The sequence below is a fragment of the Bos indicus genome, chromosome 6 (assembly GCF_029378745.1).
Source record: "Bos indicus isolate NIAB-ARS_2022 breed Sahiwal x Tharparkar chromosome 6, NIAB-ARS_B.indTharparkar_mat_pri_1.0, whole genome shotgun sequence".
NCBI classification, from domain to species: domain Eukaryota; kingdom Metazoa; phylum Chordata; class Mammalia; order Artiodactyla; family Bovidae; genus Bos; species Bos indicus.
In genome coordinates, this window is record NC_091765.1 from 59708916 (window position 1) to 59729740 (window position 20825).

The following is a 20825-nucleotide window of genomic DNA, read 5'->3' on the forward strand; positions in this document are numbered from 1 at the left end:
TGAAAGAAATGTATAGGCTTAAAAGGCCTCTATCAGAACAGCAGTTTTCTAACCAGGGTGATTCTGTCTCCCTGGAGACATCTGGCAAGGGCCTACCACTGTCATCTAGTGAGTACATCTGTCTGATGCTGCTAAACACCCAACAGTGCACAAGACATCCCTCCAAAACAAAGAACTATCTGGTATAAAATGTCCACAGTGCTAAGGCTGAGAAACTTGTGTTAGAAAATCCAAACTACACTGAAGGAAAGAAATAAGAGCAGAAAACAAATAAGTAACAGAAAAATTAGCAGAGCCAAAACTGAGATTTTGAAGAGTTAACAGATAAGAAAAATCCTTTCTTAGATGATTAAATTTAAAAAAAAAGAGAATCAATATGAGAAATGCAACAGGGAATATAGCTGTACATCTGATATATATTAAATGGTTAATAAATATTATAAACATCAACTTTATATGGATAAATTAGGCAATGTGGAAAGTATGGAGAAATTCTTTGAAAATAAAATATTACCATACACTGTCAGTGGAATTATAAAACAGAACAACTATTTTGGGGAAAAGACTAGTAGCTGCTAACTAAATTAAAAATAACCTACTTTATGACTCCTGGGTCTTTAGTGGCTCAGATGGTAAAGACTCTGCCTGCAATACAAGAAACTCAGGTTTGATTCCTGGGTTGGAAAACCCCTTGGAGCATGGAATGGCTACCCACTCCATTCTCCAGTATTCTTGCCTGGAGAAATTCATGGACAGAGGAGGATGGCAGGATACAGTCCATGGGATCACAAAGAGTTGGATATGACTAGGCAACTAACACTTTCACCTTATGACCCAATGACTGTACTCCTAGGCATTTACCCAACATAAACTAAGATATGTACAAGAGAAGACTTATATAGTAATATTTATAGTACTTTTATTCAAATAGCCTAAAATGTAAACAAGTTTCTTTCCATCAATATGAGAATGGTATAAAACAAACTGGTATAGGGATTTCCCTAGCAGTCCAATTGTTAAGTTTCCACACTTCTGTTGCAGGGGACCATGGGTTTGGTCCCTATTCTAGGAACTAAAATCCTTCATGCTGCCAGCACAGCACAACAAACAAAAACAACAACAACAAAAACAAATTGTTATATTCATACAGCAGTCTACTACTTAGCCACGAACAGGTACTAACTAATGAAAAAGTAACCCAGGTTTAAAAAATTAAAGTTGTGGATGCCTCTATAGGAGTGATACAGGAGCATATAAGTTAAACAAGCAGGGTGACAATATACAGCCTTGACGTACTCCTTTTCCTTTTTGGAACCAGTTTGTTGTTCCATGTCCAGATGTAACTGTTGCTTCCTGACCTGCATACAGATTTGCTTCTGTTAGGTCCATACCATTTCTGTCCTTTATAGAGCCCATCTTTGCATGACATGTTCTCTTGGTATCTCTAATTTTCTTGAAGAGATCTCTAGTCTTTCCCATTCTATTGTTTTCCTCTATTTCTTTGCATTGATCACTGAGTCAATGTTTACTGAGCCTCCTGTTTTAGAAAAAGTAAAACTATCATTAGTAACATTTATAAGTACTTCCAACTCTTATCTCTCCTTGCTATTCTTTGGAACTCTGCATTCAAATGGGTATATCTTTCCTTTTCTCCTTTGCCTTTAGCTTCTTTTCTCAGCTGTTTGTTTTTATGCCTGCTAACATCCATTCTGCAGACTATGAGTCAAAGAGTAATTCTGACTTTTAAGGTTTATTATTTAAAGCTTAACATTAACATTTTGTAGGTTACAGTGATTTCTCTGATGGATCTGGGCAAAGCAGACTGAAAACCTTCTGGAAAGGATTAATCATCTTGCATGCTTTTAAGAACACTGGTGATTTATGGGAAGAGGTCAAAATATCAACATTAACAGGACTTTGGGAAAAGCTGAATCCAAACCCTCACTGATGACCTTGAATGGTTCAAGACTTCAGTGGAGGAAATAACTGCAGATGTGGTGGCTTTACTAATTTTACAGTGCTACATGAAGTCTCTTGAATTCAACAAACATCTGAAATTACAGAAAATTAAACATGGCCACTGAACTTAATTTTCACATATTAAAACAATTTGGCATCAAATTACTATTGATGTTTACTTGAATTCCTACCACAGCAATTCTAGGAAATTTTGGAAAAAATGCACCAAATATATGTGATAAAAATCTAATTCATATTATAATGATCTAGCATATAAAATTCTACTAACCACTCTACTAACTGTCAGCAACCAACAGATTTATTCAGACAATATCAATTAGAAACGATTACTGTTCAACTGCAAGATCAAACCAGTCAATCCTAAAGGAAATCAATCCTGAACATTCATTCGAAGTACTGACACTGAAGCTCCAATACTTTGCCACTTGATGCGGAGGAACCAACTCATTAGAAAAGACCCTGATGATGGGAAAGATTAAAGGCAGGAGGAGAAGGGGACGACAGATGACGAGATGGTTGGATGGCATCACTGACTCAATGCACGTGAGTTTGAGCACACTCTGGGAGATGGTGAAGGACAGGGAAGTCTGGCATGCTGCAGTCCATGGGGTTGCAAAGAGTTGGACATGACTGAGCAACTGGACAACAACACTGTTCAACCAAAGATACTATCTGGTCTGGACATGAGGATAAAAAAACTCTACAAACTGGCCTCAAAGAAAGGGTGGCATTCATGTTCTTAAAAAACTCTTTGGCCCTTACCTTTGCTAATCATGCAAAATCACAATGTAGACACATCACTCTTCAGCTCTATTTTTCTTTTTTAAATCAAATTCCTCTCTTTGGCATTTAAGGATTTTACAAATTTCATCAGTATCTTCCACTAGTTTTTCCTTCCAACTACTCTCTTTGGGATGCTTTAGCTCTATCAAAACTATTCTTCTCATTTTCTTCAAACACACCAAGCTTGCCTCTCAGTCTTTGTCCCTACCATTCATTTCTTTGAACCGTTTCACCACCTATTTGCTTACCAAAGTCTAAGCCTTCAAATCCCAGTTCCACTGTCAACTTTTCCATGAAACTTTTCCTTATCCCTAAAATTCTGAGTATCTTTTTATCCAAAGAAACAGAACCCATCCTAGCACATAATTGGCATTTAACTTATGGTTAAGTTTTAGGATAAGCTCAAATATCCTTCATATAAATGGAAATCTATTTCAGTGTTATTCCTAGTATAAGTCTGGTTTCCCCTAATGGACTCATGATGTTTATCACTACTAATCACAGTGCCCTAGTTTTGGTGGAAGTTTTACGTGTTTGATCTTAAAAATTATTTTATAACATTAAAAACAACACAAACACACACACATATAAGATGGTAGCTTCCAACTTTTAAAATATCACATAATATTCAAAAAAAGATCTAATATTTGTAATCTCCAAAGGCTGAGGACCCTGTATTTAGGCATGTCTGTAACTGTATAGAAGTGTACCAGTTGGGAAGATCTGTACTTAATGTAAAAAACCAAATGCCAATAGCAATGTTAAGAAATTTAGTAAACTCTTTCCTTATGTTTGTGTTTAGCTTTCTATTTCAATCGTTATCTAGAAACTTCTTGATTTGTTGTCTTGGAGCAAATAAAAACTTGTTAGGCTTTTATATCATGTATAAACTCCACTTATCTTTCTGACCATGGAATTCAACTGGACATACTTCCATATGCCAACAACCTCAGCCAAAGTAGTATTTAAATAATTAACTCTGAAAATAGAAACTAACAAGAATAAAATTCATTTTAATGCTTTAAGCCTAGTTGCCTACTGTGAGCACAAATCAGTTTTTGCCTTGGACATCTACGGATATCTGATATTGGGAAAATAAATTATGGTACTGGCATTCTACATATCAATGTTATTTATTTCATGTATGATTTTTAATAGGCATTCACCTTAATGTCTATTTAATTCAAGGTCTTGAATGAAGATCTAAGTGAGGCTTGTTGATTTCAACATCATCTCTGTTACTAAAATTTTGTCTCCCTCTCTACCTTCATTCTTTAAATAAACTTTTTAAAAAGCTACTCAATTCCATTTGAGTTTTTAATGAAATCTAAATAGGGTTCTTATCCCTTTGAACCTCAATGTAGCACTTAAATAATCATTCTTAAAAAGAATTTGTTTTGTTGCCAGGAGGCAATAAAATGGCTTTTCTGGGCAACATGTTAATTCACTAATTTAAAAGTAGGCATCACTTGACAATACATTACTGAGAGCTTGGGCATTTATACTTGCTGGTAAAAGAACAAAATGGTACAACCAGTATGAAGGGGAATTTAACCACCTGTAACAAAATCACTCATAAAGGTACCCTTTGGTTCAATAATCCCATTCCTAGGCATTTACCCTGATGATACACTTGCACAAGTACAAAACAATGTGTACCAAGGTTATTTGTTTTAGCATTACTTTTAATAGGAAAATATTACAAACAATCTAAAATCAACACTGAGAGATTAGTTAAATAAAACTAGGGTACCTCTACACACATAGAATACTATAGCATCATGAAAATGAATAAAAGAAGATTTCCAGATATGGTGTCATTGCTAAGATATATTGGGTAAAAACAAAAGTACAATAGAGTATATATGGTAGTCTATCTTTTGAGAAGAAGAGAAGTAACACAGAAAGAAAGGATCAACCAGAAACTAATGGAAATGATTATCTACAGAGAGAAGGTGTGTGGAAATGCAGTGGAAGGAATAAGGATGGAAGACTTCTGAGAAGTAGTTTTTCAATAGTTCTGACTCTTGAACCAAGTAAAAATTAAAAAAAAAAAAAAAAGAATGAACAATGTAATTTCTAAAACTGAATACAGACACTTCTACAACTAAACAATAAAACAAATAACCTGATTAAAAAATGGATAAAGAAAAAAAAATGGGTAAAGAACTTAATTGGAGAAGGGAATGGCAACCCACTCCAGTATTCTCACCTGGAGAATTCCATGGACAGGGGAGCCTGACAGGCTGCAGTCCATGGGACTGCAAAGAGTCAGACACAACTCAGCAACTCATACATACATACATACAGGACTTAAATATATATTTTTCTAAAAAAGATACACAAACAGCCAATAAGCATGAAAAGATGCTCAACATCACCAATTGTTGGGGAAATACAAATCAAAACCACAGTAAGACATTACCTCATATCTGTTAGGATGGCCACTATCAAAACCACAGAAGACAAGTACTAACATGGAGCAACTGGAATTCTGGTGTACTACTAGGTGAAATGTAAAATGAAGCAGCCATTATCGAAAACAGTATGGAGGGGAGTTCCCCGAAAATGTTTAGATAAAATTACCATATGATCCTGCATTCCCAACAATACATATATACACAAAAGAACTGAAAACAGGATCTCAAAAGAGATACATGCACATCCATGTTAACTGCAGCACTGCTCACGATACCTGAAAGGTGGATCTTTCTACATTTCCATTAATGGATAAAGAAATGTGGTGGATACACACAATGCAATATTAGCCTTAAAAAAGAAGGAAATGCTGTCATATGCTACAACATGGATAAACCTTGAGGACTTTATACTAAGTGAAATAAGCCAGTCACAAAAAGACAAATAGAATATGATTCCACACTTATATGTGAGGTATCTAAAGTAGTCAAACTCTTAGAGACCAAAAGTAGAATAGTGGCTACTATGGGCTAAAGGGATCACAGAAGAAAGGGGACTTGTTCTGTGGGTATAGTTTCAGTCTTACATGATGAAAATGTTCCAGAGATCTACTGTATTGACAATGTGTGTACAGTTGACACTACTGTACTGTCAACACTTAGAAGTGGTTAAGATGGTAAATTTTGTTACCAATAAAGAGTCAAGCAAGGATTATACTCATCAGTAGAAATGAAGAGTCAACAAATGTGTGTGCACATATAATTGAATACAAACAGAAAACCAATTGTATAGAAAACTGATTAACAACCATTCAGACAAAAAAATTCCAATTCAAATAACTAATGAGTATGGTTCTCTATGCAATCTTAATTTGACAGAAAGAACTGCAAAGAAACCTTGCAAGGGTTACTGAAATAGTAGTTCTGAATTTTTTTGTGTTTATAGTAGCACCTTATAGTAGAGTAGTATAAATAAATTTACCAGAGTTAAGAGAAATTAGGATTTATAGTGTAAGAGAAGGCTGATGGAGGAAGTTTAGAAAACGTTCCGATACTGGATTTCAACTGAAAGTGGCCAATGAACTCATGATTTAAAGTATATATATGCCCTAGCTGTACATACTGAAAGACCTGAAGAAATTACATATCTAACAATAATGTGAACACAATGGCCATTCCAAGGCCTTGGTTTATAAACACCACTCTCCACTAAAATGGAAATAAGGTTCTTTGGAAAAAATCTATCCAAATCTGGGGAAGGGAAGCACAAGGTGAACATCTTGTACCAGAAATCAAAGAAGTGCTCAAAGACTCATAGAAAGACATGTCAAAAAGACACTAGATGTTTGAAAAGACAGGAAAGCAAGGATGCTCATCTGGGACAATCTGACTCTCAAAAGGAATAAAATGGACTATAAGGCACTGAACAAAGAATCTATGAGTGATTTTGTTTTTTAAACAGGGGCAGGGTCTTCTCTACAGAAGAATGCCAGCTAATACAGGTGAAAGGAATGATAGAATCAAAAAGGGCAATATTTTATAACCATCAAAGTGGGTGCTAAAACAGTTGAGTAAGGACTTCCCTGGTGGTCCAGTAGTTAAGAATCTGCCATCCAATGCAGGAGACACAGGTTTGATCCCTGGTCAGGGAAGATTCCATATGCTTCAGAGCAACTAAGCCCACTGACCAGAACTACTGATGTCCAAGTGCCCTAGCCTGCACACTGCAACTAGAGAGTAGCTCCCACTTATGACAACTAGAGAAAGCCCGCATGCAGCAATGAAGACCCAGTGCAGCCAAAAATAAAATAAATAAAAGTTCACTGTTTTTAAAAAAAGTTAAGAATGGTCGGGAGAAGTACGTTTACAATGCAGAGCTGGCCAACTGTACCCAAGTGATCAAACTTAGCATAGTCAATATAACAAAATTTGGCATTACATGCCTCCTGATATGATGCAAAGGTAACTATATACCACTGATTGCATAGTACACTTGCAAAAAAGGTTCAACTTGAATCTAAGCATAAGGAAATGAGAAAAAACAGATTACTAACTCTTGTAGGACAAATGCTTCAAAAAATGTCATGAACAACACTCCCCCCAAAAATGAGAGGCCTTTCTAGATTAAAGGAGACAAAAGAGACATGATAAATGCATGGGATCCTATATTGGAAATTGGACAGAGGAAGAAAAATTCAATTTTTTTTCCGTTTAAAAAAATTTTATTTATTTTAAATGAAACAAAGATGAATATTTTTAATAATAAAAGGTACAATTTCACAAGGAAGATAGGTATCATATACCATTAGACTTTAACAACAAAGAAAAAAGATATGAAAAATTCAATTTTGAAATAATAAGTTTTAGGGCAATTGAGAGAATTTTATTATGGACAGTATAACAGATATCATTATGTCGATGTTAAATTCCTAGAGTATGATAATGATCATTGTTATAAAGTAAGAGAATGTCTTTAGACTAAGACATTAGCTTATACTAAGACTGCTGACGCATTCAGAGGTGGAATCTCAAGATGTATGCAAGTAACTTTCCAACAAAATAGTGTGTTACACCTATCTCCCTCCACGTGTGTTTGTGTGTGTGTGCATGAAAGCAAAAGTGACAAAATGTTAACAACTAGTGAATCTAAGTGAAGGGATATGAGTGTTTAAGGTGCAATTTTCCCAAAATTTTTAGAGGGATAAAATGTCTCAAAAGAAGATATTAAAATGGGTTAAAAAAAAAAAAAAAAAAAAGAGAGAAGGAGGGATCATCATTATGATTGACCAGTAATACTTTCTAGTAAGAATTCAAGTAATATAATAAACAAGTTCTAGGATCAAATCATGAGCCTCCTTCATAATTTTTCCCGAACTAGCTTATAAAGAATTCCTACAACTTTTTTCTTACAGTAACTTGTTACAGCAATTTAGTAAAATACATTTTACAGATCCAGCAAATTCGCTGAAAGTATAAACTGTTGCTTTTTGAGATTAAATGTTTTTCAAATGCATGAATGTAACTACAAAGTGTAGTATCCTTTGATTTGTTGTGAGAGCTCCTATGGTAGATTAAAGACAGTTACAAATTCTTTTCTACTTCTTCCATTGAGAAGTTAGGTCAATTTTTCTCCCCTTGAATGCGAGCTGGGCTATGAATACGTTAAACAGTAGAGTAAGGTAGAAACGTCAAGGCCAATTCTGAATAAAGTCTTTTAAAAGTGCTGACAAATTCCTCCGGAGTGTCTTGGAAAACTGAGCTCAACTACCCTGCTGGAGAGACCATGTGGAGAAGCCTTAACACTACATAATACCCAGGAAGAAGGGCCCAGTTGAGTCCAGCCTTTCAGCTGTTCCTACCATGGCACCAAGTGTTTGAGAGAAGCCAGTGTGTACACATGAGACCAGTCTAATCACCAGCTGAATACCACTGAGGGACCCTAGTACATAATGTGGAGCAGAAAGCCAAGTCTGGCCCAAATTTCTGATCCACAAAACTGTGAGATAGGAAGAAAAGTTGCTGACTGTAGGTAAAAGGTGGAAGCCACCCAAGTGTCCATCAAAGAATGAAAGGATAAACAAAAGGCGTTATATATGTGAATTCTGACACATACTGCAAGAACAGATAAACCTGAAGACATTATGCCAAGTGAATAAGCCAGTCACAAAAGCAGCAATATGATCCCATTTATACAACAGAGGATGAGATGGTTGGATGGCATCACCGACTCAATGGACGTGAGTCTGAGTAAACTCCGGGAGTTGGTGATGCAGCCTGGCATGCTGCAGTCCGTGGGGTCGCAAAGAGTTGGACACAACTGAGCAACTGAACTGATACAAGGCTCCTAGAGTAGTCAAATTCATAAAGACAGGAAGTAGAAAGTGGTCACCTGGGCTGGGGGAAGTGGGAAACAGCGTTCTAGTTTAATGGGTTCAGAGTTCAGGAAAGGATGATGAAAAGTTTTGAATGGATGGTGATGAGGCTGCACAACAATGTGAATGTACTTATGGCACTGAGCTCAGTTCAGTCACTCAGTTGAGTCCGACTCTTTGTAGTCCCATGGACTGCAGCATGCAAGGCTTCCCTGTCCTTTACCAACTCCTGGAGCTTGTTCAAACTCATGTCCATCAAGTCGGTGATGCCATCCAAACACCTCATTCTCTGCAATGCCCTTCTCTTTTTGCCTTCAATTCTTCCCAGCATCAGTCTTTTCCAATGAGTCAGTTCTTCGCATCAGGTGGCCAAAGTATTGGAGCTTCAGCTTCAGTCCTTCCAATGAATATTCAGGACTGATTTCCTTTAGGATGGACTGGTTGGATCTCCTTGCAGTCTAAGGGACTCTCAAGAGTCTTCTCCAACATCACAGTTCAAAAGCATCAATTCTTTGGCGCTCAGCTTTCTTTATTATCCAACTCTCACATCCATACATGACCACTGGAAAGACCATAGCTTTGACTAGATGGACCTTTGTCGGCAAAGTAATGTCTCTGCTTTTAAATATGCTGTCTAGTTTGTTCATAGCTTTTCTTCCAAGGAGCAACTGTCTTCTAATTTCATGGCTGCAGTCATCATCTGCAGTGATTCTGGAGCCCCCCAAAATAAAGTTTCTGTTTCCATTGTTTCCCCATCTATTTGCCATGAAGCAATGGGACCAGATGCCATGATCTTCGTTGTTTGAATGTTGAGTTTTAAGCCAACTTTTTCACTCTCCTCTTTCCCTTTCATCAAGAGGGTCTTTAGTTCCTCTTTGCTTTCTGCCATAAAGGTGGTGTCATCTGCATATCTGAGGTTATTGATATTTCTCCCAGCAATCTTGATTCTAGCTTCTGCTTCATCCAGCCCATCATTTCACATGATGTACTCTGCATATAAGTTAAATAAGCAGGGTGACAATACATAGCCTTGACATACTCCTTTCATGATTTGGAACCAATCAGTTGTTCCACGTCCGGTTCTAACTGTTGCTTCTTGATCTGCATACAGTTTTCTCAGGAGGCAGGTGAGACGGTCTGGTATTCCCATCTCTTGAAGAATTTTCTACATTTTGTTGTGATCCACACAGTCAAAGGCTTTGGTGTAGTCAATAAAGCAGATGTTTTTCTGGAACTCTCTTTCTTTTTTGATGATCCAGTGGATGTTGGCAATGTGATCTCTGCTTCCTCTCCCTTTTCTAAATCCAGCTTGAATATCTGCAAGTTCACGGTTCACGTACTATTGAAGCCTTGCTTGGAGAATTCTGAGCATTACTTTGCTAGCATGTGAGATGAGTGCAATTGTGCAGCAGTTTGAACATTCTTTGGCATTGCCTTTCTTTGAGATTGGAATGAAAACTGGCCTTTTCCAGTCCCATGGTCACTGCTGAGTTTTCCAAATTTGTTGGCATATTGAGTGCAGCATTTTCACAGCATCATCTTTTAGGATTTGAAATAGCTCAACTGAAATCCATCACCTCCACTAGCTTTGCTCGTAGTGATGCTTCCTAAGGCCCACTTGACTTAGCACTGCAGGATGTCTGGCTTTAGGTGGCAATCACACCATCATCTTATCTGGGACATGAAGATCTTTTTTATATAGTTCTTCTGTGTATTCTTGCCACCTCTTCTTAATATCTTCTGCTTCTATTAGGTCCATAACATTTTTGTCCTTTATTGTGCCCATCTTTGCATGAAATGTTCCCTTGGTATCTCTAATTTTCTTGAAGAGATCTCTAGTCTTTTCCATTCTATTGTTTTCCTCTATTTCTTTGTATTGATCGCTGAGGAAGGCTTTCTCATCTCTCCTTGCTATTCTTTGGAACTCTGCACTGCACTTTGGAACTATGGCACTGAACTATACACTTAAAGATGATTAAAATAGCAAATTTTATATGTACTTTATTTACCACAATAAGGTTTTTACAAGTTCCTGTTTTAAACTATTAGGTTTAGGGGTAGCTTGTTACACACCAGCTGATAACTAGAATAGTTCCTCTATGCAAATGGAAATTTAAAATAAAAGCTGTACTGCATGAAGCATTACTTCACAAATGTATACTGGCCAGATATTAGGACTTCATTTTAAGAAATCTTGCCTCTCCATTTCTTATTTTCTTAGCACAATCTTCTGCAATACATTTATTAAAATAAAATATATAGACGAAATCCAGACTTGAAATTATACACTACCTATAAAATTAGCATACCACATGGCAAGTAGGAATAATTAAAAAATCACTTATGCAAGTGAAAATGATTATAACCCAATCAAGTATTTCTGAGGTCCACCTGAGGTGAAGGAAAAGGAAAGAATTCATGGTCTTCCTGCCATCTATTCTTCCCCTCTTCCAACCTAGGTTCTTATGAGAAAAGGGAGTGTTCTACCTAAATCAAGCCTACCATATCTTAACTCATATTAAAGTATCCCACAGGCCAGACTACAGAAAGCAGAAGTGAGAGCATGGGGAAGAGGGAGAATGACAGACACAAAGAGAAAGATTATAGAAAAATACAAAGAAAACACGGAAGTAACACCTAGTGGGAGAAAAATGGGGGACATTTTCAGAATAATAAAACTCTATTATTTAATCTTTCCTAATTCTTAGCATCAAGGTAGTAAATATTTGGGGTATGGAGTTGTAGCTAGAGACCTGTCTGGGGCACTGAACTCTGAAAGCAGGTAATAGAAATGGATATAAGTAACAAACTTCATCCTAATACCTACCTTCCTTTAAAAACCAAGGCTTTTAGGGCCTCCCACTCAGAAAATAGCAGGAACAGAAGAAAAAATAATATGTAGCATATAGCCTTGTAATACGTGACCTGAGATAGACTGTATAACAGCCCATGGGCAGAAGCACTTAATGGAATTTCTACAATACTGTTTATAGGTGTATCTTGAATGTGTTACAAAACTTATCAGACATGACTCCTGCATTCGTTTCAGAATCCTTACTTAAACAGGAGGAAGGATATTTGTGAACTACATATCTTGACGCTTAATGTAACACTGGTATTAAAAAATGTCTGCTATCCTTTCAAACAGGTAACTTTTATATGGCTTTTAATATTTCTATAACTGATCTAAATAACAAAATCATTAATGACAGTTTTCAGCTTTATGTTACTAGGGTTGGTCACAACCTCTCAGAATCAGTTTCTTTATCTGGAAAATTTGAACAAAACCAAATAACTTATAAGCTACCTTCTAGTTCTAAAATTATAAATATCTACTTTATCATCTCTAGTATGCAATCTCAGATAAAGTACTTAGTTGCAATTCAAAATATTTTCAAGTCATCCTTCATTTTCAAAAATAAGAATACTTCTCTAAACCAATATTAATACATATTATTTATTCATTCATTCAACAAATATATGTTGAGCACCTAACTGTGGGGTTCCCAGGTGGTGCAGTGGTAAAAAATCCACCTGCCATAGAGGACACACAGGGGATGCAGGTTCAATCCCTGGGTCAGGAAGATACCCTGGAGTAGGAAATGGCTACCCACTCCAGTATTTCTGCCTGGGAAATTCCATGGCCAGAGGAGCCTGATAGGTTACATTCATGGCATCGCCAAGAGCTGGACATGACTGAGCACACACACATACAAACTAAGCACTGGGAGGATACACAAGTAAACAAACAGATGTGGTATTCATGAAGCTTACAGAGAAGCTGAGGACACAAACCAAATAAACACAAGCATAAATGTAATATCACATCTGTAACAAGTGACATGAAGGGATTAAAAGAGTATATAACAGGAAATCTAAGAGATTTCCCTTAATGAAATGGGAGGAAGAGTACGTATATGGGTTACATAATTTAAAATCTGTCTAGGCAGAAATGAACATGGCATGTTTAAGGAACTGACAGAATGGTAGTGTAATAGATGTAAAAACAAGAGTAGTTCCTTGAAAATAGAAACGAAAACTTATAAAATACAAAAGTATGTCTTAGCTTTTTCAAAGACATACTCTAAGAATTACTTTCAAGAAACCTTGAAAGCATCACAATAGTTTCTCTCTAATGTTAAGAACACAAAATGCTGTCCCATATTTCCCGGCAAAAGACCAAGTTAACTCTCAATGATTCCCTTCCCCTTTTCATTTTACTGTTTTCCACTGCATGATAAAAATCACAGCTTCCTTGATCAACTTCCTTTAGATTCCTTACAAGAAAGCAGCCATAAGAATAAAAAGATACATGATGCTATTGCCCTGGCTCTGCCACTAACCAGTCCCATGACTGATCTTGGTAAATGTTATTTGGCCACTTTGGGTCTAACTTTTATTATTTGTGAAATAAAAGGAGTTCTGGAATTTCTTTTAGAATCCTTCGAAATGTTAAATGCTTGTTCCATTCTCAAAAAATGAAGAAAATGGACTAAACACCTCTGAATTCTACTGACCAGGGTTTTACTAGACTTTAAGCCCTCTTCCTCACAATATTTGAACACTGTTGCTATAATAATAATAAACTACTGAATTTATACAAGTTACCCACAAATAACACAAAAATTATCAAGAATACAGTTAGATATTATTTAAAATCTATACTAGTAAGACAGTAATACTTTTACTAAACATGGATCCCTAAAAAGTACAGCGTGCATTGGTGATACAGTGGTAAGCATAGCTCCTTCCTAAAAAGTACAAAGTCAAAATCGCCTTACAAAGGCAGGAGGAAGACAAAATTATAAGAATTCTTGAAAAAACAGCATTTTAGCAATAGGACATTCAAATTGATTAATATGTATATCAAATTTAACTTCCAAAAGACCTGATAACAAATGAATATTCTAACCATATGCTCATTCTAGACTGTCAATTTAGTTAAAAAATACTTCTGACATTTAATCTACTTTCAAACAGAAGATGTATATACAATCATAACTTTTTAAAAACCAGATTATCCATCACCAGAATTCAAGGTTTCCATATTCTTAATATGAAAATAATAGAAAGATCTATGATTTTACTTAATCTGTATTTCATAATTCATATTTCAGCATCTCAAAAATTTAAAACAATAATAGTACAACCTTAAGAAGCATCAATTAAGCACCCCCACTTCATACACAATCTTTAGTATCAAGATTTATTTTGATGTAAGGTATTGTGTCCTATTCTTTTCAAATGGGCAGCAAATTGTAGGATCCAACTAGATTTTTAAAAACAAACTACAGGAACACTTTTAAATATTAATCACTCACAACACTGTAAACATTTACCAGGCACTATACTAAGTTCTAACAGCAAAGGGGCAAGATTATTTTCTAAAATACATTTCAACAAGTTGCCCAAGGGGAAGACTGGCAAGGTGCCAATATTGTTGCTTTCCTCACCTTCCACACACTCCCAACTGATCAGTAGAACTCTGAAATGTCTCTTGGATTGTTCCCTATCTCTCTATTCCCACTATCATAGCCCCACTTCATGATTTCAACATCTTTGACCTAGACTACAGTTTAACAGTCTCCTAGCTGGACTCCCCGTCTCCAGTCTTCTCCTATTTCAATCCAGCCCCCAACGGTGACCAAAAAAAAAATGTCTTCAGCACTGCCAAATGTTCCTTAGGGGTCAAAGATGCCATGGTTGAGAATTACTGCATCAAGCTGATTCCTTAATAAGAGTAACACTTACTCTGTAAGGCTGTGGCCACAATCTATAAGCATGCAACAGAAAACAAAAAATTAACTTACCTAAAGGTTGAAACTTACAACCTTCACGTTAGGACCACCATGTTTAAAAATAAGCTGACGCCTTATAAAATAAGCCATAATCACTGTCCCTAAAACCCCTTTGAACATGTGGAAATAAGCCATCACTCTACTTCAAGCCTTTTTGAAAAGTCAGTACTTTCTGTTAAAGTTTAATCATACTACTTACATATTTAAGTTTTTGGATATTAGAAAATTGTGATAATTTTTAAAATGCATTTTGCACTTATATCAGTCTCCTAGAAGCTGATGAAAACCTTCCTAGGCAAATTATTGCCTACCTTTAAAGCTGCAAGCTACTTTGAATAGTATTCTCAAAAATATTCTAGACAAAAAACCTTAAAAAAATACTCGAGTTTTTATACTTAGAGAAAAAAACAGTAAAATTAAAAAATATCACATACATAACCCTTTTAATTTCCCATAATGATTATGTCCTTAACAGAGATACTATTCAAAGATACAGCCAAGACAGAACAATACCTTTCAGAGGACGTAAAAGAAAAGACGTAAAATATCTTAAAAACAAAACAAAACAAAAACCTGGTAGGTGAAACTTAAGGCCAGACCCAGCAGAGCAGTAATACCCCAAGACAGAGCACCTCCGACCACAAACGTCTGAAGTGTGAACATTCTGTCCAGAGAAACTTACCTTCAGTCGTTTGATCATTTCGTCCGTGGTGATCTTGTCGGTGATCTCCTTTACCCCCGGAGGGTAAGCGATCTTCCCGTCGGCACTCACGACGCCACAGAGGGCAGTGGCAGGCTTGGGCTGCGCGGTGAAGTCCATCCTGGGGGACAACTTTTCTTTCACAGTCCTCTACCGGCCTCTATCGGTCAGAAAACAAAAGTTCAGCGGGAAAGGGGCGACTTTGTAACCTCTTTTTTCATTTCAAAAATCCTAATCTGCAAAGGATCCTTTCTCCAGGGAGGCCGGGGGCTCGGCGGCTGCCCCCCTACCCGCTCGTTCCCGGGGCTTAGACCCTGGTGGCCGCCTTGCCGCCCCCACCCACGCGGGCCCCGCCAACCCGGGGCCCTCCGGGCTCCCCGGCACCGGCGGCCGCGGGAAGCGCCGAGCAGAGCCAGGAGTTTCCCATTCCTCCTTTCACAATGAAATCCCACCCCCAATCACCGAGGTCCGAAGTTTTGAGGCTTTGAGAGCCCAGCGAGGCCCCTAAGGCCCCGGCTCGGTCAGAGAGAAGCCTTGAATCCCCACCCGGCCGGTCCCCTCCGGGAAAGGAGACGCGAGGCCTATAGGGCTCGGCTTAGGCCGCAAAACTAGGGACCCAACGGGACCTACACGCAACGGCGGCTCCTGGGAACCTACGCCCTTGCCGGGCAAAGCTTCGGGACCCTGGGTGTCCTCGCCACGCTCCCGCCCCTCCCCTGTCTCGGTCCCTCACCCCCGCGGGAGGGGAAAACAAGCTGCCCTCCACCCCGAACCCCAAGCCAGGAAGCGGCTGACGCGGCTCCGCACTTCACATTTTGTTCCTTCAACTTCGGCTCAGGGACCCCGGAGGATTCTCTCGCCCCCGGCCACTCGGCGCAGTCCGGTGCCGCCGAGGCCTTATCAGCACCTCCAGGCAGCCCCGCCGGGCCTCAGTCCTGCGCCCCCCCTCTCCGGTCTCCCCTTCCGTCCCCTCCCTCCCCAGCCGAGGGCGGGAGCCGAGCCGCCGCCGCCTTTACCTCCTCCTCATGCGGGCGGAAGGTGCATCGAGCGCCCGGGCCTCTGTCAGGTGGTTGCGCCGCCGCCCCTCTCCGGGCTGCACACAAAGCGGCTCCGCGGGTCCCGCCGCCGCCGCCGCCCGCCCCGGAGCGGCGCTGGGGCTGGCGGTGCCGAGGAGGAGCAGTCGCCGCGGGGGGAGACGCGGGGCGAGTGAGAGCTGGGCGGGGAGACACTGCCGCTCTCCGTCTGCCAGAGGAAGAGCAGCCTCGGAGAAGGCTCCTCCGGGAGCGTGTGCGCGTGTGTCCGCCCCGGACCCCGGCTGCCCGCCCGCCAGCACCTCGCGCCGGCCGGGTCCGCCGACCCGGACCCGGACGCCCCTAGCAGCGGCGCGCGCGCGGCCGTCCGTGCTCCCGGCAGCCGGCGCCTCTCGCACACACCGACGGGTCACGCGAGCGGTGCGAGAGCACGCGAGAGCAGGGCGCGCGCCTCGCTCCCGCCCCTTCCTCCGCCGGCCTTGCCTCCGCCTCCCTCGGGCCTCAAGCGGCGGCGCGCGGGGCAAACAGCGCCGCCACCCGGTTGGCGCCAAGACCTGCCGCACCGAGCGCCTTCGGGAGGACCGGACCCAAAAGGCGAGCAGAGGAGGAGCCTGGCTGGCGGGAAGCGACCGGGCGCCCACGGCCTTTTGGGGCCAAGTTGGATGAACGGAGTTTATTACCGTTTGCCGCGGAGATGAGTTCATGACTTTTGGGATTCATCCTGAACGACGTGGATGGAAATGGTTGAAAAATGGTTAATTACTCGGTGATAATAAACTGATTTCCTCCCTAGGGACAGATCTGCAACCTGAGGAAAAGTTTTGCAACATGGCACAACGTGTGCTGCTCATTATTGTTTCTTTTGACAGCCATCAGAGTTTGCCCTCTCCTCTTTACATGTCTAAAATTAATATTTTGAAAACTGCAAAATATGTAAATTGCACTGAGTCGAGTAGTTCTCAAAGAATAGACGAAATTTCCTGGACTGCACTCCCAAACCTAGAAAATGAGGATATCTGAGACTGGAATTCAGAAATAAGCCTGTTTACAAACTGGCTAACTAAGTCTTATGAATATGGAGTAACTAATTAAAAAAATTTTTTTTAATATACCAAAAGATAGCTTTTTCTTTCATCCAAAGGAAAACCCAATGCAGTGGTGTTTGAACAGTTTAAAATAAAAAACTGAAGCAAATGAACTTTGGGAGCACATATAAATTTCCAAAGATGAAGTTAAAAAGAGAAAATAATTTGAAATAGTTTGCAGCTCTTGAAACTGATCAATGCTGTAGTTTAAAATGATACTGGATTATTTAAATTATTCTTGATGGATGTTAATTGGTCTTTTCCACATTCTTTGTTTGATCTTAAAAATATTAAAGGTGCTGCCCTCACTGAATTGCTTTTCAAGTAATATACAAGGAAGCAATTATCTCAGAATCTAACACACCACAGTTGCTGATTTGCTAGAATTATGCCCAAAAGTCAGTGCTTTGTTTAGACATTTAGGGCAGAATCCATTAAGAAAGCTTCATCCAAATTCTTAAACTGACCAAAACCTACACTGTTTTTAGGCTCTCTCACATACGATTTTTAAAAATCTGTCACATTTAAATAAAGAGTGATTTTTATTTTCATTCTTGCCATTAGTAATTTACCCATTACTAAATGGAGTTTTGTATATCCATAAAGTTGTAATTTTAATTACCTACATTGTTACTACTGTTTGATTTTATTAACACTCAAAAGATAGTAAGCCCTAAAGATCGTAACACATAAATAGGTTGAACTTATAAATTCTAAATTGCAGGAATTCTGAAATTTCTGTTTTTATTTCCTTTTTAAAAACATTTCCACTTACAGTAAATGAGAAGTGATACATTTATTTGTGAACAATTATGTGAAGAGGGCCTACTATACAAGGTATTGTTTTGAGCACTGAGAATAAAATCTGTAGTGGGAAAGAGAACAAAGATCCCTGCCTGTTGTGGTAGAGCTTAATTTATTGGTGGAGAGATAGACAAAAAAATAAATAGTTATGGAAAAATAAAGTATAGAAGAGGGGGGATGCAGGCCACATACAACATTTTAGGCCTGCCTTTGAAAAGACTTCGGCACATACTCCGAGAAGGAAGTGCTTTAAAAAGAGAAGTGATATGATTCATGTTCTATGATCTAGGCAATCTTGGACAAATTACTTAATCTTTCTGTGCCTGATTTTCCTCATCCGTAAAATAGGGATAATCGTTTTTATTTTAGAGGGTCATTGTGAAGGATAAATAAATTAACATTTGTAAAGTGCCTAGAATAGTAACTGGTTCAGTTCAGTAACTAGTTCAGTTCAGTTGCTCAGTCGTGTCTGACTCTTTGCGACCCCATGAATCGCAGCATGCCAGGCCTCCCTGTCCATCACCAACTCCCGGAGTTTACCCAAACTCATGTCCATTGAATCAGTGATGCCATCCAACCATTTCATCCTCTGTCGTCCCCTTCTCCTCCTCTCCCCAATCCCTCCCAGCATCAGGGTCTTTCCCAATGGGTCAACTCTTCGCATGAGGTGGCCAAAGTACTGAAGTTTCAGTTTCAGCACCAGTCTTTCCAATGAACACCCAGGACTGATCTCCTTTAGGATGGACCAGTTGAATCTCCTTGCTGTTCAAGGGACTCTCAAGAGTCTTCTCCAACACCACAGTTCAAAAGCATCAGTTCTTCAGTGCTCAGCTTTCTTCACAGTCCAACTCTCACATCCATACATGACTACTGGAAAAACCACAGCCTTGACTAGACGGACCTTTGTTGGCAAAGTAATGTCTCTGCTTTTGAATATGCTGTCTAGGTTGGTCATAACTTTCCTTCCAAGGAGTAAGCGTCTTTTAATTTCATGGCTGCAATCACCATCTGCAGTGATTTTGGAGCCCCTCAAAATAAAGAAGGCAATGGCACCCCACTCCGGTACTCTTGCCTGGAAAATCCCATGGATGGAGGAGCCTGGTAGGCTATAATCCATGGGGTCGCTAAGAGTCGGACACGACTGAGCGACTTCCTTTTCACTTTTCACTTTCATGCATTGGAGAAGGAAATGGCAACCCACTCCAGTGTTCTTGCTTGGAGAATCCCAGGGGCGGGGGAGCCTGGTGGGCTTCCGTCTATGGGGTCGCACAGAGTCAGACACGACTGAAGCGACTTAGCAGCAGCAGCAGCAAAATAAAGTCTGACACTGTTTCCACTGTTTCCCCATCTATTTCCCATGAAGTGATGGGACCAGATGCCATGATCTTATTTTTCTGAATGTTGAGCTGTAAGCCAACTTTTTCACTCTCCTCTTTCACTTTCATCAAGAGGCTTTTTAATTTCTCTCCACTTTCTGCCATAAGGGTGGTGTCATCTGCATACCTGAGGTTATTGCTATTTGTCCCGACAATCTTGATTCCAGCTTGTGCTTCTTCCAGCCCAGCGTTTCTCATGATGTACTCTGCATCAGTTCAGTTCAGTTCAGTTCAGTTCAATCGCTCAGTCGTGTCCAACTCTTTGCGACCCCATGAATCTCAGCACGCCAGGCCTCCCTGTCCATCACCAACTCCCGGAGTTCACCCAGACTCACGTCCATGGAGTCAGTGATGCCATCCAGCCATCTAATCCTCTGTCGTCCCGTTTTCCTCCTGCCCTCAATCCCTCCCAGCATCAGAGTCTTTTCCAATGAGTCAACACTTTGCATGAGGTGGCCAAAGTACTGGAGTTTCAGCTTTAGCATCATTCCTTCCAAAGAAATCCCAGGGCTGATCTCCTTCAAAATGGACTGGTTGGATCTCCTTGCAGTCCAAGGGACTCTCAAGAGTCTTCTCCAACACCACAGTTCAAAAGCATCAATTCTTCGGCGCTCAACCTTCTTCACAGTCCAACTCTCACGTCCATACATGACTACTGGAAAAATTATAGCCTTGACTAGATGAACCTTTGTTGGCAAAGTAATGTCTCTTCTTTTGAATATGCTATCTAGGTTGGTCATAGCTTTCCTTCCAAGGAGTAAGCATCTTTTAATTTCATGGCTGCAATCACCATGTGCAGTGATTTTGGAGCGCAGAAAAATAAAGTCTTGACACTGTTTCCACTGTTTTCCCATCTATTTCCCATGAAGTGATGGGACCAGATGCCATGATCTTCATTTTCTGAATGTTGAGCTTTAAGCCAACTTTTTCACTCTCCACTTTCACTTTCATCAAGAAGCTTTGTAGTTCCTCTTCACTT

At 39.6% G+C, this 20825-nt stretch overlaps 1 protein-coding gene across 4 annotated transcripts in view; it reads right to left on the bottom strand.

Annotated features, from left to right (window-relative positions):
* Positions 1-16949, bottom strand: part of PDS5A (PDS5 cohesin associated factor A) — a 135423-nt gene extending 118474 nt beyond the window's left edge. The window contains exons 1-2 of one of the 4 annotated variants that reach the window (XM_070791321.1): positions 16567-16945; positions 15533-15710 (exon numbers count right to left, since the gene is read on the bottom strand). In XM_070791321.1, coding sequence (XP_070647422.1) covers positions 15533-15670 — 138 coding nt within the window. In that variant the 5' untranslated portion in view covers positions 15671-15710; positions 16567-16945. Of the gene's footprint in view, positions 1-15532; positions 15711-16357; positions 16479-16566 lie in introns of those variants that run through there. The other 3 variants (XM_070791323.1, XM_070791322.1, XM_070791324.1) reach the window with 3 other exon arrangements.
* Between the last annotated feature and the right edge of the window lie 3876 nt (positions 16950-20825).